General features: G+C 45.2%; 1 protein-coding gene and 6 long non-coding RNA genes across 10 annotated transcripts; 2 read left to right on the top strand and 5 right to left on the bottom strand.

The window, feature by feature from the left end:
• Positions 1-458: 458 nt before the first annotated feature.
• On the bottom strand, positions 459-3,950 carry LOC148640843 (uncharacterized). Its single transcript, XR_015930038.1, has 2 exons — positions 3,822-3,950; positions 459-774 (listed from the first exon to the last, which is right to left on the bottom strand). It is a non-coding gene; the product is annotated as an uncharacterized LOC148640843 (long non-coding RNA).
• LOC148640840 (uncharacterized) lies at positions 559-12,849 on the top strand. 2 transcript variants are annotated; one of them, XR_015930035.1, is made up of 4 exons: positions 559-682; positions 1,330-1,457; positions 11,932-12,057; positions 12,536-12,849. It is a non-coding gene; the product is annotated as an uncharacterized LOC148640840 (long non-coding RNA). The 2 variants fall into 2 exon arrangements; XR_015930034.1 differs by lacking the exons at positions 11,932-12,057; positions 12,536-12,849 and adding an exon at positions 1,594-1,726.
• On the bottom strand, positions 4,504-5,475 carry LOC148640842 (uncharacterized). The gene is made up of 3 exons (XR_015930036.1): positions 5,344-5,475; positions 4,921-5,015; positions 4,504-4,555 (listed from the first exon to the last, which is right to left on the bottom strand). It is a non-coding gene; the product is annotated as an uncharacterized LOC148640842 (long non-coding RNA).
• LOC148640841 (uncharacterized) lies at positions 7,307-12,538 on the bottom strand. The gene is made up of 4 exons (XR_015930039.1): positions 12,171-12,538; positions 11,898-12,078; positions 11,782-11,826; positions 7,307-7,515 (listed from the first exon to the last, which is right to left on the bottom strand). It is a non-coding gene; the product is annotated as an uncharacterized LOC148640841 (long non-coding RNA).
• Positions 12,850-14,174: 1,325 nt separating the features above from the next.
• On the bottom strand, positions 14,175-15,703 carry LOC148640839 (uncharacterized). The gene is made up of 2 exons (XR_015930106.1): positions 15,174-15,703; positions 14,175-14,314 (listed from the first exon to the last, which is right to left on the bottom strand). It is a non-coding gene; the product is annotated as an uncharacterized LOC148640839 (long non-coding RNA).
• Positions 15,704-18,272: 2,569 nt separating this feature from the next.
• Positions 18,273-19,107, top strand: LOC148640838 (uncharacterized). The gene is made up of 3 exons (XR_015929961.1): positions 18,273-18,349; positions 18,459-18,655; positions 18,853-19,107. It is a non-coding gene; the product is annotated as an uncharacterized LOC148640838 (long non-coding RNA).
• A 738-nt stretch (positions 19,108-19,845) lies between these two features.
• On the bottom strand, positions 19,846-24,884 carry LOC148640837 (histone H2B 1/2). 3 transcript variants are annotated; one of them, XM_088619071.1, is made up of 3 exons: positions 24,241-24,884; positions 22,101-23,858; positions 19,846-20,390 (listed from the first exon to the last, which is right to left on the bottom strand). In XM_088619071.1, exon 1 carries the CDS (start codon positions 24,854-24,856, stop codon positions 24,482-24,484), a length of 375 nt encoding a protein of 124 aa, XP_088475197.1. In that variant the 5' UTR covers positions 24,857-24,884; the 3' UTR covers positions 19,846-20,390; positions 22,101-23,858; positions 24,241-24,481. The 3 variants fall into 3 exon arrangements, with proteins under 3 accessions (XP_088475197.1, XP_088475196.1, XP_088475198.1); XM_088619070.1 differs by having other exon boundaries at positions 19,846-23,858; XM_088619072.1 differs by having other exon boundaries at positions 19,846-23,851.
• Positions 24,885-25,143: the final 259 nt, after the last annotated feature.

Below are 25,143 nucleotides of genomic sequence, written 5' to 3'. Positions count from 1 at the left end.
CCGAGTCCCACACATGCGTAGTGGAGACGCCACCGGCAGCAGGTGAGTTTATTATTGCTGGATTTGTTTGGTTTGTTTATTAGCTATCTGTGAATTTCCGCATAACTCACACCGTTTTTCTTTTGTAAAGTTTTTGTATTACTTTAAGTTACAAACTAAGAATAAAATTAGATTTTTATTTTTATTATAAATTTGAACAATAGGCAACATCTTACGAGTGACTTCCAGGGACCTGTAATGGTTTTCTCGTTCACACATGGTGTCGGTTTCTGAGCTTGTGGTCACGACCCGTTCCACACGGGTAATTCAGCTAGGCAACTAAACACACATCTGCAAATAAAATATTTTACTGATATTCATCTCCTTTATACACAGTATATACACAAATATATTGAGGTTTAAAAGAACAAGTAATAGGTTTATTCCATGATGAAAAAAAGAAGAAAGAAACAGATAAATATTTAAAAAGTGTTAGTCATTCCTGGTTTTATTTTCAGTCTTTTACCACAGTAGTCAATCAGTTGAACACAGGTAGAAGTTGTTGCTTTCAGCCTCAGAGCCTCTTCAGACTCCTGATCTGTCTCAAGGTGTCCTGTTTCTCTGCAACCTGATGGCCTCCCAACACACAGACACCACCCCACAGCCAGGACTGAAGACCGGGAATGTTCAGCGTAGCGTTCAGGTGAGAACATTTCCGGTCTCAGGGTGTGTATTTGGCCTGCAGGGAATGCAAATCTTAAACCTGCAGCCCCTTCCATCAGCTCCACTACAGTGCTGGAACAAGCAAAGTAATTCATAGTTAGCAGGATGGATTTAACAATTAAGAAGCTAAACAAATTCGACATATCAAAGAGCCCAGCATTCACTGGAGACTGATATCCTGTAGCAGAGATCACCTCCTCTCAAATACTACAACTGAGAGCATTATTACATGTCAAAGTAGGAAATAGAAGAATGAAGAGCCAGAGACAATACAGGCAGAAACACTGAAGTGATTCAGAGGGAATAGGGAGTGAGATATTTAGAAACATATAATAAAAAACAAAGTGATCTGCAGATTTACTTACTTCCCTGGAGAAATATGAATAATAATAGCACTGAGTATGTCTTAAGGACTGTGCAATATGTCTTACTTAGAGTAAAGTTATGTCAAATAATTTCAGAAAACAGAAGGGCCAAATATCTTCACTGCTCTCAGTATCCCTGTTAAGGCACATTCAGTAACAGAATTAATTCCCGGTCACTGAACAAATTCAAGTACAGGAGACGGGAGTTTCCAGACTGCACAGAGTTAAACTGGCAGACCTGACTGCTGTCTCTTCCCCTCAGAATCAGCTCCCAGAGTCTGAGCCGACTGGAGACAGTTATTTTACTGCTCTTCACTAGAACAGGAGCCAGTGGACAAGACCACCTCCAGACTCCAGCATGAAGGAACTCTGAGCCTCATCCTGACCCAGGTATTCATCTACAAGCACAATGGAGCCACACAGTAAAACTGCAGGATTAAAACATCACCTGGTCACCTCGATGTTGTAAGAATCACCTCTCCCAGCAGCAGCCTTTCCAGTCTTTCCACTGTGCTGTCTTCTCCAGGAGTCGGGAATGTCCGTGCTGGGATCAGCAAGGAAAGTTAGAGGCAGACTGTGTGCCTGCTCACTGAGAAGAGGAGCAGACTCTGGCTGGACAGGGAGGGAGGTAAGAGTGCCTGTGTCTGGGAGCTCAGGGTAGTGCCTGTGTCTGGGAGCTCAGGGTGACAGCAGTGCAGGAGGGAAGATGAACATCCTGAAAGGAGGACAGGAGCTGACGGAGAGGAGCAAGAGGGGCTGAGAGCCGGAGAGTTTCCCAGCAGGGCAATAAAAACACATTGACAATAATACAAAATCTACCCCTCTCTAAACTAGAGTATTGATTCAGTCAGCTCACACTGAGTGAGAACACTGGCCACAGCAGAATTAAAGACAAACTGAAATCTAGAAATTGGTTCAGAAGAGTTACAAACAGTCAAAAGATCAGAAACTGTAAAATAACTGACAGCAGAAGCATGATTAACAGAAGAGTCTTTAATAAAAGCATTAAAGAGAATTACAGGAAACCCTCCGTTTAATAGAGTAACAGGAGCTTTTAATAGCTTCATCTGTTTCATCCCCAAAACAATATTACATAAAAAACTATACAAGTATATAAATTATATATATATATGCTCTCTGGGTCTTATGACTTCTTTTAAACAATTGAGATCAGTAGTCAAATCAACTTATTCCTTTGTATTTTTATTATAAAAGATGAGCTCTTTATGTCATGTGTTGAAAATATGCTGCATTAAATTTACTACAGCATACAAAACAATAACACCTATTGTTAGCAATTTGCCTATTGTTATCGGAGGAAAAGTCCAGTGTTGACAGTTTTACAGACAGAGTTTCCCTTTGGCAGATTGTGTCTTTTAAACTGTGGGTTTACTGTAGTTCCATTCAGTCACACAGCCTGTAGGTATTATAGAACCTCATACAGCACTGAGGACACCTGTAGACTGAAATCTATTTTTACATCAAGCAGAAGTATTCAATGAGAGCAACCAAAAAGGATTTCATAGTTCTGGACAAAATTAATTAAAATCAAAGCTCTTGAACTTTTTTTTAAACAGAATTAAGTTCAAAATTGATCAGGGTGACAATTCTCCCCAGTGAAGAATGTGGCCACAGTATCTTGGTAATAAATACAAATCATATCTCAACACTGCTGGACTTGGACAGGGGCTGTACTGTCTTCAGCTCCTCCTCTGAGCTGGGATGATGATCACATGTAGAAGAGTGAGGAGTGGGGTTAGTAGTGGGGTTAGGGAGTGGACATGCCATCAGCATCTGAACTCAGAGGAGGAGCTCAGGATTCCTGCGATGGTCAGAGATCACTGTGATTTATCAGCCTTTAATTGGAACTGATCTGGAACATTAGTGGCAGAGTAGTAAGTATAAAGGAATCTAGTCTGTTTTACTCTAGACAGCATTTCCAGTCTGAATGAGTGTCTGTGGGAGGCTGTGCTGAAGCTCAGACTATTGTAAAATAATACACTGAGATAGAAAGAGATGCCCTGTGTGGCAGAAGAATATTTTGAGCAGAAACACACTGAGGAGTTATTACCTGAGCATTCAGTGTACAATAAAGATCACATACCTGTAAAGTGCAATATAGCTCATAGTTCAACAAAGTGACAAGCATGAGATTTATTTCTAACTGTGGAGTTGCAGAGGTGTTATTGGGAGAAGCTGCTGTAGGAAATAGGAGAAATTGTGCAGAGCTCACCTGGAGACTTGGGGGACATGAGTCTCTTTTCAGTTTTCAACAAAGCTTTTGAATTCACTCCAGCCTGGTTCCAGTCTGTCAACCAGTGATAAATAAACACTCAACATAAATATACTTGAGCCCTGAAGAGCAAACCTTCTTGAATAGTGTGTGTAAAAGGCAGAGCTGGGGTGCCAGTAACACACTTCACATACCAAGCAGCAGGCAGAGAAGGAGAGAGGTAGGACAGTGCAGAGAGAGGGCAGGCAGAGAGTCTAATTCCCCAGTCATTGTCCACTCCTGAAGCAGAGTGCAGACTGCTCTGCAGTGGGAGAGAAACTAATGTAGCAGCAGGAGACTAGTAGTGACAGAGATACAGGTAAAGCAGCGACAGAAGATGGAGCTCTAGACAGTTACAGACTAGGAGAGAGGAGCTGTACATGTGAGATTTCCAGGAGATCAACACCAGGGACTTCAGTGCTGCAGCTGTAGTGAAGGAGTGTCAGTGTGATGTCAGGGTGTAGAGATCTAAACCAACTCACTCTGTCCATCACAGACCCAGATTCTGACTCTTCACAGTCTCAGTCCTCAGTGAGAGAGAAGAGCAGCAGGAAGGAAGCTGAAGGTGTTTATTCATCACATGTTGACAGACTGGAACCAGGCTGGACTGAATTCAGTGACTTTGTTGAAAGCTGGAAAAAGAGAAGTAAACTCATTAAAATAGGTCAGGCTGTGCCAGAACACTTCCTCACACTTTATATCTCTGTACCCTGACATCACACTGGCACTCCTTCACTACAGCAGTGTCACAGTCTAGATCTCTTCATACTTTCCTTTACTTCTTCCTCTATGTTCTTGATCTTATATCAAATAAAGGCTGATAATACACAGTGATCTCTGACCATCACAGAAATCCTGAGTGTCTTCAGCTCCTCCTCTGAGCTGGGATGTTGATCACATGTAGAAGAGTGAGGAGTGGGGTTAGTAGTGGGGTTAGGGAGTGGACATGCCATCAGCATCTGAACTCAGAGGAGGAGCTGAAGACACTCAGGATTCCTGTGATGGTCAGAGATCACTGTGTATTATCAGCCTTTATTTGAAAAGATCAAGAACATAGAGGAAGAAGTAAAGGAAAGTATGAAGAGATCTAGACTGTGACACTCTGCAGATGTAGTGAAGGAGTGTCAGTGTGATGTCAGGGTGTAGAGATCTAAACCAACTCACCCAGTCAATCCCAGAACCAGGCTGGAGGTGAAGTCGAAGCCTTTGTTGAAAGCTGGAATAACAGACAAGTGCAGTCATTAAAACACAAAGTCGAGCTGTGTCAGAGTACATTTCACACTACAGTGAGTAAGAACGGTAGTACAGGACTGAACAGTGAAGTAGTGGAGTGAGCTCCACTGTTTCAGAAGCCCGAGCTCACACGCTGTTGCTCTTAGCCGCCACCAGAGGGCAGCCTGCATCAACAGACGGCAGAGCCAGGTACGCGGTCTGTATACGCGGCTCTGCTGACAGCTGCTCTCACAGCCCGACAGCCCGCTCCTCTTGGTCAAGCCAGGGTACCAGTGAGTTGCCCAAGAGAGCTGACCAGGGCTGTGAAAGCAGCGCCCTGTCTGTCTGACACCATTCCCCAGTTCTTACCCGACTTGTTGCCGATACCAGAGCAGCAGGCAGTAAAACTCTCCCCTCACTGTCACTGGGGCCGCGAGTCCTGGCCGAGCTCCGGAGTGAGAGAGCTGGAGAGAAACGAGATGCAGATAAAAATACTGAAACTTACCTCTCGACTCATACATGATCCCGCCAGATTGACTAAAAATGTGATTTAGTGGACAAAACTGAAAGAGTGATGTTTGTTAGTCTCGAATTACAAGTACATTTCAAGAGCAGTAGCAAGCAGCACGATATGTGAACGAATATTCACAGGATTCTGCACACAACAGAAGCACAGCCCAGAGGAAATAAGAATAAGAAATAGAGTAGAAAAGTATTGTAAAACAATGACCTAATACAGGTTTAAATGCACAGAGCAGCAAAGCTTGAAAAGCGTTTGGACGAGTTACTTACCGCTGTCTGTCTTGCCCGGCTCTCGCGCGTAAGGAGGATAATCAGGTGGGTCAAAATTTATAGGACCTGGAGCCCAAAGTGACCAATAAAGAGGCGAGACGACATTATTTGCGGCTCTGCCCACCAAAATCCTTTATTAATATTCAATATATAGGCAGCGGTTTTACAATTAATCTAAATTGTAGTTCGTCCTCCCAACGCATAAGGGCGGTGCAGCCCCACCCTCTACTGTCAACAGGCGTGGTTTGGGTCGAGACGTCATGGATTCTGATTGGCTGCGATTCTCATATTTAAATAAGCCCCGCCCCCAGCATAGCTCCTTCCGGAAGTTCTGCCGAAAAGGGAAGGCGGAGGTTGTGAATGGCGTTTTCTCGATTTTATTACTTTTTTTTAGTCGTTTTTTGGCCTAATTTTAATGATATCGTTATGACACATCACGGAATCGTTACGTTTCTGGACGTTCCTGACTTTCAGCTAGTGAGTATCGAGTGATTTTGTGTTGTTTGTGTTTGATTAGCAAGATGGCGGCGGTAACTCCTTATTTGCATTTATTAAAATCAGTCGCTGTATTTTAATTAGCTGATTTGCATTTCTCATGTTAATATGAACTAGAAAATTAGTTTTTGGCTAGAATTGTTATTTTTTATTATTTAAGGTTTTTATTGTTTGTATTGAATTAAAACGCCAACTTTAGTGTGGAAAAAGTGACTTTCTGTTGTTTTTGTAAGATGTTTGTTAACTTATATTTGCATTACATTTGCATTATTTAAATCAGTCGCTGTATTTTAATTAGCTTATTTGCATTTTTCTTGTTAATATGAACTAGAAAATTAGTTTTTGGGTAGATTTTTTTTTTAATGTTTAAGGTTTTTATTGTTTGTACTGAATTAAAACGCTCACCGCTTTTGTGGAAAAAGTGTTTTCTGTAAGATGTTTGTTAACTCGTATTTGCATTAAATTTGCATTTATTAAACTCGTGCACTAATCACTTGTATTTTAATGAGCTGTTTGTGTATGTGATAATGTGAAATAGAAAATCAATTCTAGTGTAAATAATGTTATTTTCTCATGTTTACTGTGTGCATTTTTTTCTACTGCTTGTTTTGTCCGTAAGATGTCGGTGTTAATGCTCTCATGTATTTACATTTGTATTAAAATTGGTTGACCAGTCACTTGTATTTTAGTAAGCTCTGTTTTTCTTTCTTTTTTCAACTGGAAAGAAAGCGTTTTCACTCGAATGCTTTTTGATTTCTAAAATGTATGTTTACACTTGTACTGAACACAAATAAAATTTAAATTCATTTTACTTCTGGCTTATGTGTCTTTTTTTTGGAGAATGTATTTTTAAAAACTTGGTTGCTGTCTTTCTGATTGTGTTACTTAAAAAAATGTAAATATCTTAGGGAAATTTAAACAAAAAGAGTTGCTGTATACGTTTTAATTACTAATTAATATTTTAAATTATTCTAATTCATTATAATGAATACTTTGTTTATGTATTAAGTGAATTAAAGTTCATTAGTATTAAACAAATCTCACCCGGGGCTGGTCTTGGAGATGGGCTTCTGGGATTGGGTTAAACCTCATGTCAATCATATAAAGACAACCCTTAAGAAGTGCGTCATTTTTAGGGGTGTGGTGATTTGATTGACAGGTCCTTCAACCAATCAGAATAGAGAAAATGGTGTTATATCCCATAACTGAAGTTTTGCTTCAAACTGACCAATCACCTGGGAGCAGAAGGCTTGGAGGTGGGCTCTCATCCAGACATTTTGATTGGCTAGTGTGACGTCATCATTTGGCAACACCCTCTTATGAATAATGCGACACTCCCCTACTCGATTATGCGATACGCCCCCTCATTAACCACGCCCCTCATTAATATTAATTGTGGGCGGTGCTCGTTCACCGTTTTGTTTGGTTTTATTTTTGTTAGGAATAATGTTACGAAGAAAAGAAGAAGTAAGTAAGACAGAAGTCAAAATTCTTTATTAAGTTTTGAAAGCATACAAATAAAAGAAAGTTGGCAACAATGAAACAAAAAAAATACAGAGTGAGTTACAGAATGACAAGTAACGGCATCCGGGATGACGATTTCCTGTCCAGCGCCGGCAGTCTGGTCAGTGCGGGACGGGTTCTGTCCGGGCGGCAGGGACAGCAGCCAGGGGAGACCTGAAACAAGACAAGCAGGTAAGAGCTCGGATTTCAGCACTGAGCAGCACCGCAGCGACAGTCATCAGACAGGAGTGAGGAGCTGAGCTGGGGGAGGGGCTCAGGGAATCAGTCGGTAGTACAGCGCAGCTCGCTTTGCTAAACACGGGCTCGTCCCAATGTCGGGAGAATGAATTTGGATTAAAAAGGGCTCAAGACCTCCAGACCGTGTCCTTACTCTCACGGGAAATACCTGCTTTAATTTCGATTCAAATTTAGGAACCATATTAAGTTTTATTAATTTCAACGTTCAAATCACTACACATCGCTCAGGAAGCTGACCAAGATGCGGTTTGTTCACATCGCGCTGCAGCGCCGAAAGAGACGCGGTCTGTTTGTCCGAGCTGGTTTGTGCTTTTTAAACTCTACTCTCCCCCGTATGTTGCTTTTATATTTTAACTCGTTCTAGGTTCGTCTTGACTTTTTTAAAAATAACTTGGTGCTATAAGGAATCTGTATATGCCGGGGTCATGCAGAGCGAGGTGTGCTGTACAGTACGGCCATCACATCTGACCCGGCACAGTGCGGGATACTGAGCACTAGATCAGTGAATGGGCTCTAGACTGTTATACAGTTAAAACCCGAGTGCAGAATACTCCACTGAACACGGTGTTACTACTAATCAAGTGCTTCCCATAACTAGATCTAGTTCTCCGTTTGCCCCTGAGCACAGGCCCCTCAGTTCCACAGCAAATCATGTCAACCCCCTGCATTGTTAAATACAACTAGTCCTAGATCTACACCCAGTACCCCAGCAATGAGCCACAACTTTACAGTCAAGCAATGTTTATTCATTAACAGGAGACAATGAATAACAAACAATAAAACATACTGTTGATTTTTGGAATTGCATACATTTGATCATATTCAAGCACAGCCAGTTCAATGCTGTAATTACAAGTGACAGTCAAGTGGGAAACATGTGGGTGAAGCTGCCTTTGAGACAATAACTGCCTGCAGTCTGGACACAGTCAGCTCAATATTCCTAGCATCCTCATCTCTTCAGCCAACAAGTTGTCTATTCTTGAGATTTTGATTTTTTTCAGCCTGTAAAATGCTGCTCAGGAGGATTTAAATGTTTTCTGTTCCTGCAGAAGACAGTGGGGTGTAGCTGACAAGCCCAGCAACAAGTTCAGTGTTCTGGTTTTAAATCTTAAATAATTGAGAATATTAGTATTGATACAGAAACAAGTATATAAGATGAGTTCTAGACAATTACAGAATATGCTTGATGAATTGTACATGTCAGACTTCCACATTAATGCTGATTACTTCAGTGCTGCAGCTGTAGTGAAGGAGTGTCAGTGTGATGTCAGGGTGTGGGGATTTAAGCCAACCCTGTAAATCAGATTCTCCTCAATTTGGAAATCAATCTCACAGCTCTGTGAGCGTGGATGAACATCAGGAGGCAGCAGGAATAGTGGTGAATTAATCCTCATCATGTCATATGGTCTGACTTATTGGGACACATTCATGTTACCTGCATTTCAGAGTGTAAACCAGTAAATGAGCTCACTGTACTCAGTGCCATCAATGAAGATGAGGTATCGCCTGTTCTTGAGATGCTTTTACTTTATATCATGCTAAAGCAGTGACTTCGAGTTGGACTGAGATCTGTAGACACACTTGACCAGTTTCTGTTTTCTCCTGATGAGCTCTTGCACTGGTTGCACTGTCTAGATGCTTTGGGTCATTGTCATGCTGCATGGTGCAGCACTGTCCAATAAGTATTGAAGCCTTTTCTGCTTCATCAGAGACCCTGTTTCTGTAAACTTCAGAAATGACTCTGCTGCTGCCATCATTAGCTACATCCTCAAGGAAGATGAGTGACCCAGTCTGAGCCATTCCTGCATCCCCAGGCCATGACATTACCTCCACAAGGCTTCAGCATGTGCTCAGAGTACAGAGATGACAGGTTCAAGTATGAAGAAAGAAAGGAGCTGCAGATGCTCCAGTGAACAGCACCTCCTGTGAGAGTCATGGCCTGGCCTGGGGAGATCATGAGGAGACTCCTTCACCTGTCTGTCTCCATCAGCACTAGTGTACTGGATCACTGAAGCTCAAACCTGAAGGCTATGGACTCAGAGCTGAGAGCTCCAGCAACACCTCAATGTCCTCTGTGCTCCCTCTGAGCTCAGATGCTGATCACATATACAGGAGTAGGATTAGAGGTGGTGTTAGTTAGGGACCATACATGTCATCTACATCTCAGCTCAGAGGACACACATCAAATATTCAGGTGTTGTAGCTTTGAGTCAGTTTATAATGCAACCAAGGAGGTCATCAGGAGAATAATTGTAGAAACACTTTAACTTGTTGGGTCTAATGCCTAGATTTCAACGCTATTGACAGAAGGAAAAACAATTGAAGTACGACCACCTGAAGCCTAAATAAGAACTTGGTGGCAAAAGCAAAGCATCTCAGATGATTAGAGGGCAGTGAGCTCCATGGGTCTCAGACCTCATGCAGTTTCCGTCTCGGAGGGATATACAAGCACACACTCTTCTACACTCTGAAATGTATTTAAAGTGAATGTGTCCCAGTTACTTCAAAACAGGGAAAGTTGAACATTTTTTATTCCAATATGATCAAATGTATGCAGAGAATTACCACAGAATGAAACCAGGATAATATTTATGTTCTGATCACAAGAACAAATTGCTTGACTGTAAAGTTGACTCATTGCAGTACTGATGGAGGACCCTGTACCATTCCACTGAAAACCTGCATTTTCAAGTGTCCCACAGTATCAATACACCTTGACAGGAGGGGCTGATTGACAGGGCCAGTGACATGAGTTAATGTGCTTTGTTTATATTCTTTGCTGTTAGATCTTTTTCATGGTCTAGTGGAATAATTCTGAGTGTCTTTGGGTAGGAGTGCAGCTGAGGCTGTTGGTGAAAGGAGATGGTCCAGCTGTAGGAAAAACCTGCCTGTTTGAATGTGCTCAGAGTGGAGAGGAGTGTCAGTGTGGGAGCTGCAGAGGAACAAGTAGGGGAGAATTCCACACTGAGAAGAACATCTATTCTGGCTCTGGAGTTTTCTTCATGTGTGAGACAATAGCTACAATTGTCATTAACATTGTCACTGTAGAGTCCTGATATCTGAATCACATTCACATACTAACTGCAGGATTCAGACTGACTCCCCATCATCAGAAACATGTCCTTCTCCTGCGACAGTAGAGTTCACCCCAACACAAGCGCAGGAGAGCTGCTGTGTGGTTTGGATGCTGTCAGAAAGCAGGCAAGGGGCAGGAACCATTAACATTCATCACAGGAGAGTGTATAAACCAGAGAAACTAAACTGGTTTAGTAATGAGTGCTGAGAATGAGGTTTATTAACTGTTTGGGCAGGATGTGGTGAGGTAATGGGTTGAGCACAGGTATAGAAGTGATTGCTTTCAGTCTCAGAGCCTCTTCAGACTTCTGTTCTGTCTCAAGGTGTCCTGTTTCTCTGCAGCCTGATGGCCTCCCAACACACAGACAACTCCACAGCCAGAACCATTTTCTTGTTTCCTTTCCAGAGTGGAGTCAACACATGCTTGTTCCTTATTTGTGTTCCCTGTGAGCAGTGTTGCCTTGAGGTGAATAAAGAGCATGAGTGGGCAGTGTAGTGTCAGTGTGGGAGCCCATCCTGTCTCAGGGTATTGTAGTGTGAAGGTGGGACCTTGATACTGGAATCAGAGCTACTTGCAGCCTCTCCAGTCCACTGCATTACAGTGTAGCTGCTCCCTGTGCTGTTAAATTGATAATTAGCAGGATCAGCAGTAATTAAGCAGCTGGTTGACTCCGATTACTGCAGTGGAGTGCACTAAAGGGCTGCAAGCTGAGTAGCTCAGACAAACCTTTATCCTCAGATGAGATTTCTTTTTTTGTTTAACTGTCCCCGTTAGGGGATTTTTGGTCTCTCGTGTCCCCGTTTGAAAACTCGCTGTTTAGTAGCAGAGACGAGCAGCTCCGGGATCCCCCGCCCCTATTGGCCGAGTCTGAATGAGAAGGCAGGTGCGGTCAGTCTGCAATTAGACTTCAATCCGCGGCTGTTTAGCGGTTCCGACGCCCGTATCGCTTCTCTGTCTTTAAATAGCGAGTTTGCAAACAAAGAAAGTTTCTCAAGTTTACCGTTTAGCTGGAGTAGGATCATGGGCGACGGCTGTCGGCTTTTCTCGGTCCGAGTGGAAAGTGTTATAAAATGGGGCTTTAAAAGTAAATGAATTGCTTAACTTACTTTAGGCGGAGCTGCCGGACTGGCTGTAGGACTTGTGGTTTGACTCTGCGGAGAAACATGGTATTAAAATCGTGCTTCAGCTTCTTTAAACTGCTTGTTCTATGTTGTGTTTTTACCTGCACAATACGCTTTTTCTTGTTTGTATTCCAGGCTTCTGCAGGATCCTGGCGCGGCTCTGGGCTTTAAACGACGGCTGTCGGATCCTTCACGGCGTGGAGACCTGAGCGCAGACCCACCAGTGTACCGAGTGACCGGAGCTCCGCGGCGGATTCACAGGCGAGTCCGAGTCTCTTCTTCCTAGAGGCTGAGAGAGGCCCGGTCAGGAAAGCGCAGCTTCAAGGCTCGTTTAAGACTGAAAACCAGTTTCACAGGGGCTTCGTCTCTCTTACCGGTATCGACTCACTGTGCAGCTGCAGGTCCGGCTGGGTTTTCTTTCTCCGGAGCCGGTTTGCATGAAGACGCGCCGACCGCTCCGTTTAGCTTGAATTGGGGGGGGAAACTGGTAACTCGAGTTGCTGGTAACTGACCGCAGAAAACTGGAGCCCAGCCGTGTGAGACCCGGTGTGAAAACCGAAACCCCCGGTGTGAGGAGAGAGAGAGAAACCGCTTACCTTGCTCTCGAAACGCCGGCTGTTCTGCTGTAAAGGTTAAAGCGAGAGAGTTAAAACATTTAATATGCATTTATCGTAGAAAAAGTTGCTGCTTTTGACAAAACTTGTAAGAAATTTAATGGATGTTTTTTTTCCCCCGGCAGCCGAGCAAAGCGCCTGTACCGGGAGAGCAGCGGGGTACCAGCCGCCTCTCTCCCAGCCAGCGAGCCGCCGGAGTCCCCCCACCTCCCCTCCCTCTGGCCGGGACCCCAGCTTGCATCGGTCTGGAGCACAGACCCGCCCCTATTTATAACGTGAACCGTGATGAGCGCGAAAAGGACGACGAAGGTAGCAAAATAAGAGACACCGGGGACCGAGATGGAAATGTGTGGATACCTGCTTAATAACACTGCTGTATAGTGTAATTGTTTTATGCTTTATATCCTTATTTACTGTAATAAACTGCTGTGAGTGTTAATTGGTTAATTGATTATTCTGGGGTGTGGGAGGATTGGGTACAGGGGTGTAGAGAACCGTGAATCGGGTCCCCCTGTGAGCAGCCACACCAAGCGGCTCGCAGCGCTACTGCCTCCGGGCACCGGGCTGTTGTGGTCGGGGAATCGGTAGTCGGAAGCCGCTGGTCTGCGGCCTAGACTTCAGCTTCCATCCCCGGCCTCGATTAGAGCCCCGCCGCCCGAGGACTGCGCTGCTGAGGGAACGCGTCCCGTCACCATGGGGACTGAGACAAGGGGTGTGGCTTTGGTGAAGGGCGTGTGGAAGAGGTTGGTGTAAGACCGTCCAATCAGAAGAGCTCAAGTTCAGCTCGAGAGAAAAATATCAACCGAGCCAGGCGGGTCTCGAACCCGGGGTTGAGGTATGTAGAGTCGGGATTTAGTTGAGTGAGCTATATTTCCTGGCAAATCTGAAGTAACTCCGCGGTCATACTTATCTGGTATAATTACGGTACACGAAAAAAATCGAAAAAAATAAAAAGGTATCCCTCCTGTTCTTGCAATTCTAAAAGTAGTATCTCTGCTTATCTACTGTTTTTCGGGTTTTACAAAAGCTTTTCTGTGTGGATTTGAACCCCGGTCTGCACTAACCGCACATTAGCCTGGGGATTTGAACCCGGACTCTCACCACCGCAGCCCAGCGCCCTATACGACGAGCCATAGCGCCGCGCAGAGAGTTCAGCGCATCCAAATATAAAAGCTTTAAAACTGCGATTCACGCCCCGGCCGAGAGCAGGACCCTCTTCTGTAATAAAGACAGAGCAGAGAGCACTGCTGGACTGCAGGAGCCACTGCACAACTGCAGTACAGATGAAGTGAATTGATGATGTTTGTGACGATTGAGGAGAGTTGGAGCTGCGCTGAATCCTGCAGTGATCTGTAGCTGCTGTGATCCTGCACAGTGTTCAGAGGGGCTGTCAGTCCTGCCAGTTGCACAGGACTCTGCTTCACTGTGAAAGGTGTTGCAGTGAGACAGTGTGACTCCATCTGTTTGTATTGAGCAGCTCTGAGTTTGACAGTATGATGGAATTAGACTTGAATTAGAAATGTGGACAATCAGGCTTCACCTTTCCACTGTTCTCCATGAGAATCTCCCCCCTCACAAGGCACAGAGCTCATATCAGAAGTTCCCCCGAAGCTCTTCGATATAATGACTAGCAGAGAGCTCTCTCATCAACACAAAGACCACCGTTTCCTCCACAGACACTGGAAATAAAACCCAAGAGCATGGAAGAGGTGTTCACAACCTGGTGTTTAATTAAAGCACAAAAATAAGATAAAAACAAGTGACTAAAAGTTTGCTCAGGAGTGTTTTATTATGTTAAAACAGAACATTAGTGTAGTTAATTATCAGAATGAAGGAGTGAAGGAACAGTCAGCTGATATCGGTGTCCATTCCTGAGGCTGGTACAGGTTCTCCAGAGGCCGTCCCTGAGAAAATACCCACAGCACTGTAGGAGCAGCTCAGACAGAGGGATCAAAGAGCACAGCACAGTTTACTACAACAGAGATCGTCTCCTTTCAACACAACAACTGACAACACTATTCCACATCACGATAGCAATTACAAGATTGAACAGAGAGAGACAATACAAACATAACACACAGCAACCCAAAGAGATCCAGCAAAGACAAGTTTAAGTGTAAGATCTATACAGGTATGTATATATATATTCAACAGATTTCAAAACATTGTCTCTGTCTATAAATATTCAATAACATTACTGGAAAAAATAACATTTAACTGTTTAGGGAATTGTTTTTAAATAAAGATTAAATCAGAATCTGTATTCTCTATTTATCTATTGTAGTGCTGAGAAAAATCAATATTATAATGTAATAATCAACAAACACAAATCAACATGTAATTTCTGTCTGTCCTCTAGATCTCTCATGGACACAGTTTAGAGCTACAGAGGAGAGACTATGGAGCTAAACCAGCTGGTTACTGGTTAAACTGGACCAAACAAACACCTTTTCCCAGCTGTTCATCTGCTGCTGATATAAAACATCTGGTTCATCTACAGACACACTGACCCCTCCAGGACCAGGACTGGACAGCCCTGCTGCAGACACACACTGACCCCTCCAGAACTGGACAACTCTTACTTACTTTATTGTCCCAGAGGGGAAAGTTTTTTTGGAGGCAGGTAAAAGACACAACACAATACACAGCACATTTAACACAACGAGCCCATTCATAAAATGTACGATGAGAACAAATATATAAAGTAAAATCTTCCGTCAGTTCTCACAGCTTCTGTTAAAGACAAGCTCTTGTCCTGCCTACCTCCTTCCTCAGGGCTGTGGAGTGGACAGTGGACTGTCCAGCTTGTCCTCATGATCCTCACAGCTCAGGGACTCAGCCTTTGGAAAGGTCTGAGCTTCAGTCTTGTTTCTCCAGTAACAGTTAGAAGACACGTTCTGACACACGAGGGTCTCGCCATCATTGTCTTCTTCATCATCATCTTCATCTGCACGAAGGTTCACGTTCACTGAGGCTCAACGTGTCTGAAGCAGAAATAAAGTTTCCACAGCAACTCGTGTAACTTAGCGCCGTTCAGACGAACAAAATACGAGACAAACAACAAAAGATTACAGCTACAGTATAAAAGGACGCCTCAGATTTTTTAACAAAGAAAGGCGACACCGATTAAATGTTACTTCTTGCTAAATAATAACTCCTTCCTGTTTCTTAGACCCAGAGGACCAACAACACATTTAAAATTCCCGCCCCTCTCCTGAATCTCGGTGTTTATTGGGCAACTGGACCGAGTCTCCTGCATTATTGGGAAAATTTACTGTCACTCCCACTGACCAATCGCGACATCGCTGGGCTCAATCCAGGGATCTGACTGGCTGTGGATCTTCTCATTCATAAACAAGCGAGTACAGACCCCAGTCACATGATCCGGGTGTTTAATACACACCAGACACTCACTACTGCACTGTAAACCAGCCCTCCATAGACCCGTGTATCACCACCGCCGCCTGGCGGACTGTTATCGGAATCGGCACCCCCTGCCTTAGCCCGATCAATAGGCTTAATTTCAGAATCTTGTTACAGCTGAAATTATCTAAAAATGTAGTTAATTTAGTATCCAGAGTAACGAATATATATCGAAATATCCCATGTTAAAACGATCATATAGCGAGTTGCAATAAGTTATGATTTACAATTATACTCATCAAAAGTTCTAATTTTTTTTCAAAAGACTCCGAAAGATAAGCCTGAAAAATAATCTAGGATACAAATGTTAGAGGATTATGCGAACAATCAGTTCAATATAGAAGCAGGAAAACCCAATGTTCAGCTCACACCTGAAGAAGGCTCCACGGCCGAAACGTTGTTTTCTTTCTTCTCTTTTCAGCAGGGAATAAACCTATTACTTGTTCCTTTGCAGTTCACGCATGCCGACGCGGATACCCACCTGAACTACTCCAATCAGTTCAAATGTCGACATTTAAAGATGCAGTAACACTGTGAAAAGCGAGGTCAGAAGGTGACATTTCACAGTGTGGCCGCCAGGCGGAGACCTTGCTATGAGTGTCTATGGAGGCTGTTTATAATGAAGCCCTTTTCAGTTTCCAGCTGTGCTCCACTGACCGTGATGTCATCTATATCCAGTCCAGCTCCTGGCCCTGAGCCTCAGTGACACAGCAGACACCAGCTCCAGGCCAAGAGTCTCAGACTGACTCTCTCACCAGCCCTGAATGAGCCTCAGTGGGATGTTGTGCTGAAGGTGCCTGAACACCTGTCTCCCTCTCTCTGATCTTCCTGAACATGTTTTCATCAAGCTAACAGGCTCAGTGCAGTGTGCTGACTGAAATCATGTTCTCATCACAAATGTTTTACTCTAGTGTCAGTTTGTCAGTTTCTGTGTTCTTCTCTTTGTCTTCAGATCAGTTTTAATTCTTCCTCCATCACCTTGCTGGTTCTGACACACTGGCTCTGTGGCTGGAATGAACTTGTTTTCCACAGCAGTTTGCCTGCAGATCTTTCAGCCACTATTCTGTTAACTGTGTTTCTCTGCCACAGTCCAGAACAGTTTGTCTGACTTATTTCACACAGTCCTGGAGAAATCTGTCCCTGTCTGTCACACGTGTGTCTATTGATCTGTCTGGATCAGAGATCTGTCACTTTCCAGCTATGATTTTAAATACCTGATCAGTTTTACAGCTTGGGGTAAAAGTTGGAGGTCTGTGACCTCTCTTACACTCACTCTCATTCTACATTTTGCTGAAGGCTGTATTGATCCCTTTGTAATTGATCCTGTATTGATTATTGTGTCTAAACCCCTCTGTACATCTGTCAAACTCCCCGCGTCTCATTTCAGCTGTAACAGATACAGCTCCTCTCTGAAAACACTCAGTAAGATCATTGTGTAATGAATCCCTTGTCTGTCTTTGCCTGCCTGTGTCCCTGCAGATCTCCCTCTGTGAGAATATGACAATATTCCTCCCGCAGTCCCTCTCTGTCAGGCTGCCCTGAGACAGGACTGACCACAGTGTGGCGCCACTGCAGGCTTGCAGAACAGGACTCAGACTCTCCAGTGTCAAGAGCTGCACCTGTGGACACTGATTGTCTGAAGGGCTGATTGGACTGGGAGGATTTTCACATGGGATTGAGCTGTATAAAAGCTGTGTCAGAGGATCAGGAATGAATAGCAGTGAGATTTGGATAGATAGGTCATGGTTAGAAGGTGCAATTGTGGGTCTTATGCTCTTTAGTGAAAGCCTTTTGGTGTTGTTTGTGTTTCTCTTGTTTAAGCTTGTAAATGTCTCTTTTATTGTCCTTTTGGTTTCACAGGTTTTCTGGAGCCATGATCTTCTCTTTGTGACAGTACCTTTAGTGGTCATGTGAAGTGCTGCAGCCTGGAGCCCTGTGGCTGGACAGTTGACCCACAGGTCAGCTGATACTAACTAAGCAGGAGAGGGAGTCAGGCCAGAAGCAGAGAGCCAGCAGTGTGCTGGAGCTCAACCTGTCTGAGAGGGAGGAGACAGGAGCCCTGCAGGTGAGTGTGGGGCTGTGACCCAGTCTCCCTGCTGCTGGTGGGACTGGTGTGGAGGTCTCTCTGCACCAGGAGCCCAGCTGGTGTGGCAGCTGCTGGTGCTCTGGACAGGACTGGCTCCAGCCTGCAGGACCCTGAGCTCATCATCTTCAGCCGGACTGTCCCAGGTCAGGATCAGCAGGGGGAGAGGAAGGAGTCTGCTGTGAGCCCAGGGTCTCCAGTGCAGTGGTGAGCTCAGAGCCCAGTGTCTAGAAGCAGTGTGGGAGTGTCTCTGTATCCTAGAGAGGAGGGTAAACAACAATGCCCCAGTTGCTGCCAGGGTCTCTAGCTGGGGGAGGAACTGTTGACCTTCCTGCTGCTTCTCCACTTGTCCCCTGGGCAGCTGTCCTGGCTGGAGCTGTTTCATGACCAACACCTGCTACTTCAGTGCAGACAGAACTCCTACAGTTGGCAGGTTAAGTACAGAATCAATAATTGGAATGTACTGTTATTCAATATGATGAATGTAGTTCAGCACTGTATGACACTGGCTGCCTACAGCCCTCAGATCCGTTTTCTTAAAGGCCTCAGGTCTGCCAGTAGGAGTGTCTGAGCTCTGGATTAGAAGGGGAGCAGATCTGAGAGAGCTGTGGCCTCCATCCCTCTGCCAGTGGGGAGAGGAGCCAGTCCTCCCTTCCCCCCAACCTTAATCCCCACTGAGCTGAGCCTCCTTGATGATGGGAGCAGCTCCTGAGCCCCTGGGAGAGGAGCAAAAAAGCAGGTCCAGAAACACAAGGACTGTGGTTTCTCTCAAAGGGAATTCTGTTTAATTTTAATTACAATATATATTTTTTTTCTTTAGCAATGGGAACAGTGTTTAGTGTCACTTCAATAGCTTAGCAGGACTGCAGCCCTACACCGCAGCCAGTGGAGGCTGAGATTGATACTAACTGAGCAGGCTGCTGCTTTTCTCTGCAGGGCCTGATGTCTGCGACCAGGTCTCCCCTGGGGAGAGACTCTCCTCTAGCTTCCTGGTTGGAGACTGGGGTCCCAGACGCAGGAGCTGGAGTACTGGAGCTGCGTCTGCTGTCGCTGCCTGCAGGAAACACCCCAGCAGAGCAATCACCCCTGCACCCCAACCAGGCTCTTCTCCACTTCCTGCAGAGCTGTGATACACAGGAGAACTGAGTCTCTTCTCCTTCTTGGAACTTGAAAATAGAAAACCAGTGTTCAGTTAATAAAGAGCTAAAAAATGAAACCCCAGTTCTCTTATTCCCACACTTCTGGGCTCATGTGTGACTTCAGCTGGTGCTCTGTTGGCACTGTGCCTCTTCCTTCACCCAGGTAACCCAATAAACCTGCCACCACAGCTCACAGGAATAGGGCAGCAGTTAATCACGTACATGGAGTCATCAGCCCCTGTGGGATGAGAGGGCATCAGTCAGGGAGGTCAGACCACAGAGAGAGAGAGAGAGAGGAGCTGGGGGTCTGAGAGGAGGGAAGGGCTTCCTCAAGACCTTCTCCACAGGAGGGGCTGCAGCTATTGGGGTTGGGAGGACAGGTGGTCCTCTGATCCTCAAACAGCGGTCAGCACAGCAACACGCCTCCTCCCAGGGGGCCGTTGGGTCAGGGAGAAGAGGGTCATGCACCTTGCAAGTGAAGCCAGAATGAACTATTGAGGCAACAGCCTCTCTCACCTAGAGGAGGGGTGACAGCTGACCGCTCCCCCCCGGCCCCACAGAGCCCAGAGTAGGACCCCACTGTCTCCCAGCTCCGAGCCTCCCCCCTCAGGGGCACAGGGAGCTGGAGAGTCCCGGCCAGAGAGCCCCCGGTGCTCTTGACCTCTGATCCCTAGCAGACTCGGGTCTCACTGCAGCAGAACACGGCCCGTGTGTGGACTTGGGGTCCCAGCTGTGCCCCTGGACAGCCTCTGTGCTCTGACACCGGCGGAGTCACGGGCGGCTCGCAGAATTCAATTCAATGCAATTTATTTTTACATAGCGCCTTTCACAACAAGGTTGCCCCAAGCCACTAAACAAAACAAGTGACCGTACGTGTTGTGAATACAGAACGGAAAAGACTGGAAGACAACGGAGGAGAGGAACCACAAACTCCTCAGTAAGGAGAAAAGAAACCTCTAGGGGTCCAAGGTCAACTGTCTGCCCAACTCCTTTGGGCATGCTAACATTATACAATTAAAAAGGGGAGAAATGAATGAAGGTATTTATCCATCCATCACGTCTTCGTATGTCAGTACTCCATGCAGATCTCTGTAGACCAGCAAAATCCTCCTAAGCGATAGCTGTATCCATGATGTCCCTCTTGGATCCAAGGCAGTGATGCAGCATCCAACTCAGATGGTTGCAAAATCCTCCTAAGCGATAGCTGTATCCACGATGTCCCTCTTGGATCCAAGGCAGTGATGCAGCATCCAACTCAGATGGTACCCAGCCCGGGCGCCATCCGGACATGTGGGGAGGAGAATAGGATAGTCTGGTCAGAACAGATGTATCTACCTGGTGGGCCAACACAGAGACACACAATGGCATGTACAGCAGCACCAGGAGCCATGGCTGCAGCAGGCTATAATGTAAGGGGTGAGTAGACTAGGCTGCAGTAATAGGCCTTCAGTCTGGATTTGAATACTGAGATTGACTCAGCATCCCGAATATGGGGTTGGAGACTGTTCCATAAGCTAGGGGCCCTGTAATTGAAGGCTTTACTGTACCTCCAACTGTATTTTAGTTAATGCGTGGAATATGAAGAAGACCTGCATTCTGTGATCTAAACGGCTGACTTGGATGGTATACATTAATAAGTTCCATTAGATAGACAGGTGCCTGACCTCGGAGAGCCCTGTAAGTAAGTAGAAGAATTTTGAAGTCGGCCCTGTACCTGACAGGAAGCCAATGAAGAGAGCTAAGTATGTGGGTTATATAGTCATACTTTCTGCTCCTAGTAACAATTCTAGCTGCTGTGTTCTGAATTCTCTGTAAGGTGTTGAAAGAGTGGTGGGTGCTCCCTAATAGCAGGGCATCGCAGTAGTCTAACCTGCTGTATACAAGAGCATGTATTAATTTCTCTGTGTCTTGAGTGGAGAGAAAATACCTTTGTTTCGCAATATTTCTTAACTGTAGGAAGCATGTTTTCAATACTGTTTTAACATGAGAATTAAACAAGAGCCTTTAATATGACGCCTAGGTTACGTGCCGAGTCTTTGAGGCAAATTTTTAATCCTCTGAGTGAAGTGCTGAAGTTATAGTAGTCCTATCAGTATTGTTGCCTCCAACAGAACAGAACTGCAGAATTCCCACAACACCTGGAATTACAGCGGAGAACTTCCAACGGTTATTCTCACAGGCTTTTTATTCACCAACAAGAGGATACACACATAAATCCTAAACACGACCCAGTAATTGTCCTCCTCCATCTGACAGTGACATGAGGTTTCCACGTGGTTAACTCTCTACACTGTGTCAATATAGATGGAGGAAATCTAAGTAGTCAGTAAAAACACAACAGACAGCTCGTAATCCACACCGTAAGACTGGTTCATCTTCTTTCACCAAATGAAATCAGGTTTGAGTGAGGCTGTAAATCCAATCCAGGCTCACCAGTATCTGCTAAACCTCTCTGCCTGTAACCTGAGAGAAAGCTGTTCTTTTTCTTGACAGAAATCTCCCTCACAGCACTGATCCACTGTTCACATGTTGGGGGCTTTTCCAGTAAACCCAGTTTCTTCTGATTGTTGTCTTACTGGCAGCTAAAGGATTACCTAGTATAAATCTACCCCTTACTTACAAGTAATCAAAAGTAAAACTACCCAAACACACCAGGGAGACGGGGAATCGCATGTTTAAGTTTACTATATTATTAAGGGTTCATGTAGAGGTTTCCTGTATTGCTGAATTTCCAGGCAACATAGGATTATGTGTAAATGAGTCTCTACTTGCTCTCCACACAACCTCCAACACTGTGAACTGCTTCCTTTTTGTTGCGTTTGAATTTTAGGATGCATAAATAAATGTCAGGTTTTTCCAACAGAAGTTTCCCCAAATTTGTGAACTTGTTGAAATCTGTATCTGTTCATCCACTTATCTACAGGTTTGACCATTTTCTTTAAATATATTCTGCTGAATCTTCTCATCACACAATCAACATTATGCTCCAGTGTTGATATTAAGTTACTTGATGAGCAGCTATAAAGCTGTCAAGCAGTGTCTTACCTGGGCCTGTAAGTGGCTGCTTCGTGAGATCTTCAGATGAGAGGGGTCTCAGCGCTGGGTCATGACGCTGCACAGAGCTGGAGACACGGCTTCACCCGGGAGGAACGTGAAGTCTTACCGAAGGCAGTCAGAGCTGGGACTTCAGAAGTCAGGGTGAAGGAAAAGAAAGGATTATGAGCTGATAGTGAGGGCAGCATGCTGGTAGAGTGGCTAGCATTGCAACCTCACAGCACTGGGACTCTGGGTTCAATTAGCCCACCTGGCAGTGCTGCAGCTCTGTGCAGTAATGTACTGTATACCCCAGCAGACTGGTACCTGTGGGCTCTGTGCAGTAATGTAGACCCCAGCAGACTGGTACCTGTTGGCTCTGTGCAGTAATGTAGACCCAGGGGGGACAGCAGTAGGGACACATTGTGCTGGTACCTCAAATCAAGCTCAGAAATCACAGCTGGACCCTCACCTCCCTCAACCTCGCCATACTCTAAAAACTATAGCACAGATATCACAGCTGAACTCTCAAACCCTCTCACCCTCACCAATCTCTTCTGAGACAAACTACTGCACAGAAACCACAGCAGAACTCGTAACCCTCTCACGCCTCCCTAAACTCATCTGAGACCAACTACAGCACAGTAATCACAAGTACTCTTCCACTTCTCTCAACCTTCCCAAACTCGCCTGAGAAAAACTACAGCACAGCTGTACTCACACTGCCCTCTCCTCCTGCCCAAACTCTTCTGAGAGCTGGACTCTCTTTCTTTTCACCCTACCCGGACTATTTCTGAGGTGAAAGAAAGAGGTTTTGACAATATGGTGTACCTGTGGGTCGAATGTCAAGCCTGAAGCAAGTATCACCGCCAAGTTTTTCAATATAGACTGAAGGTCAAGTACAGTACCATCTACAGACAGGGTTACAGCACTGGCTTTACAAAGTTGAAATCAGACACCAGAGAGGGCTTGGGATATCTGTGGGCAGCTGGGCTCTGTATTACAGGGGTGGGAAGTGCTCCAAACCCCACCAGCAACTAACATGTTTTTGTTTTGTTCTTGGGAGCTTAGCAATGACTGACAAATGATTTTTGGGCATTTTCAATGCAAGGTTGTAATTCCAGGAAAGCTGAAATCAATGCAATGAAATATTTACGCCCACCTAAAGAACTCAAAGAATAATAATACTTGTAAATAGTTGAACCCGAGCACAAGAACTGCACATTCTCACAGGTAGATTTGCGTATGAGGGTGTTGAAAAGAGAAAAAATGAGAAGAAACACATGGAAAATACATTAAAACAAAAAATAGTAATATCTCTCGTGTGCAAAGTCCACAGGACACAGCACCCCAGACAGGGATCTTCAACACTGCGCTGGGGCAAAGCCCTCAGAACTCTAACAGAGAAGAGTTCAGATGAACGGGTGTGACGCAGTGATTTAAGAGCTGGGGTAGAGCCCTCTGACCTCTAATACCCACAAGGAACAGTGAGCTGGAACACCCAGGATAATCACTGTTCTCACTGTAACACCCTGGAACTGTGCTGCAGGACAGTTATTTTTTGATGGTTTGGATATTATTAAATCTGTGCTTTTCAGAAAGTTTGTACAGTTCTGACAGGTAATTATTTAAAAGATATTTGCCTTGTTTTCCAGACAAGCGTGTCCTGTTTTTCTCCCCTTAGCGTGTCCCGATCCACTCTCTCCTCCTCCCTCTGCTGGACAGTCGTGGTCTCTGCACCCAGGAGCTCTGCCCTGGTTCAGCTGTAACCTTACAAACAGGAAGATACTTTTCTACCGGTCCTGTAACGGTTTCTTAGTCAAAGCGACTGCTCTTTCTCCCCAAAAGAATTGGAATATTTAATTATTTCTTTAAAAAATTATTTTTCCCGTTTACAACCGTTTTTGTGCAATATATGCCAGGGACTTGTGCAATACAACTTTTCTGTGTACTGTTCTGGTCTTTGTGTGTTCTAGACTGTGAGTAACTCAGGGATCAATAAAGTATCTATCTTTCGAAATAATATTTAAATGTTTTGCAGAGCCTTCACAGCATAGGGTCAGTTTGATATTTTTACTGTATGTTATTCCTTATAATTTCTAATCGTTAAAACACAAACTAAAAATAAAAAGGAGAAAACATGCAAGCGGACCTGGTTGAGACACGATCCCTCCTTCTCCGACTCGTGCAGAAGCAGAAACATTAACCTCTTCCCTGCCGGTGAGGCGAGAGGTATGAACAAAACGCGCTTCAGCTTCAGCAGTCTATGTTGCCCAAGAAACCGAGAAACAGATCAACCATAAGGGACGAATCATGATTGCTCTTTTACGGACTCTGTGGGTGGCTCTTAAAAGAGCCTTTGGGTTCGTTGATCGGGGACGGGCGTGCCGGGTTTACTTGGAGCTGGTGTACTTGGTGACGGCCTTGGTGCCCTCGGACACGGCGTGCTTGGCCAGCTCTCCGGGCAGCAGCAGGCGCACGGCGGTCTGGATCTCCCGGGAGGTGATGGTGGAGCGCTTGTTGTAGTGCGCCAGGCGGGAGGCCTCGCCGGCGATGCGCTCGAAGATGTCGCTGACGAACGAGTTCATGATGCCCATGGCCTTCGACGAGATGCCGGTGTCCGGGTGCACCTGCTTCAGCACCTTGTACACGTAGATGGCGTAGCTCTCCTTCCTGGTCTTTCTGCGCTTCTTGCCGCCCTTCCCGGCCGTCTTGGTCACGGCTTTCTTGGAGCCCTTCTTGGGAGCGGATTTCGCTGGTTCAGGCATCTTCTCTCACTACTCACTGCATACAATAATGAATGTCTTAAGGCCTCTGCAGCCCTCTATTTATACCAGCTGTATGCAAATCACCTCGCTCAGCTCAGAAGGCAGTTCATTGGTCACGGAAAAAGAGCTGCTCTCCTATTGGCTGCGCTTTGCGCCAATGAAATTCAAACGGCTGAGCGCCTGAGCCGCTCGCCCTGACTCCAGGCGCCTCTCTCTCCCCTCCGCCCGCGCACTCAGAAACAAAGGGCCGTTTTATTGAAGCCCGACACTCAATACGCTTATAAACC

This window comes from Lepisosteus platostomus, chromosome 25 (assembly GCF_059453375.1).
Source record: "Lepisosteus platostomus isolate fLepPlt1 chromosome 25, fLepPlt1.hap1, whole genome shotgun sequence".
In the NCBI taxonomy this organism is placed as follows: Eukaryota; Metazoa; Chordata; class Actinopteri; order Semionotiformes; family Lepisosteidae; genus Lepisosteus; species Lepisosteus platostomus.
The sequence above is the reverse complement of the archived record's forward strand: the minus strand, read 5'-3'. Positions and strand labels throughout refer to the sequence as shown.

What these genes read in the sequence shown, in the direction of transcription:
- LOC148640837 (XM_088619070.1), bottom strand. Translation starts at nt 24,856, where the DNA reads ATGCCTGAACCAGCGAAATCCGCTCCCAAGAAGGGCTCCAAGAAAGCC.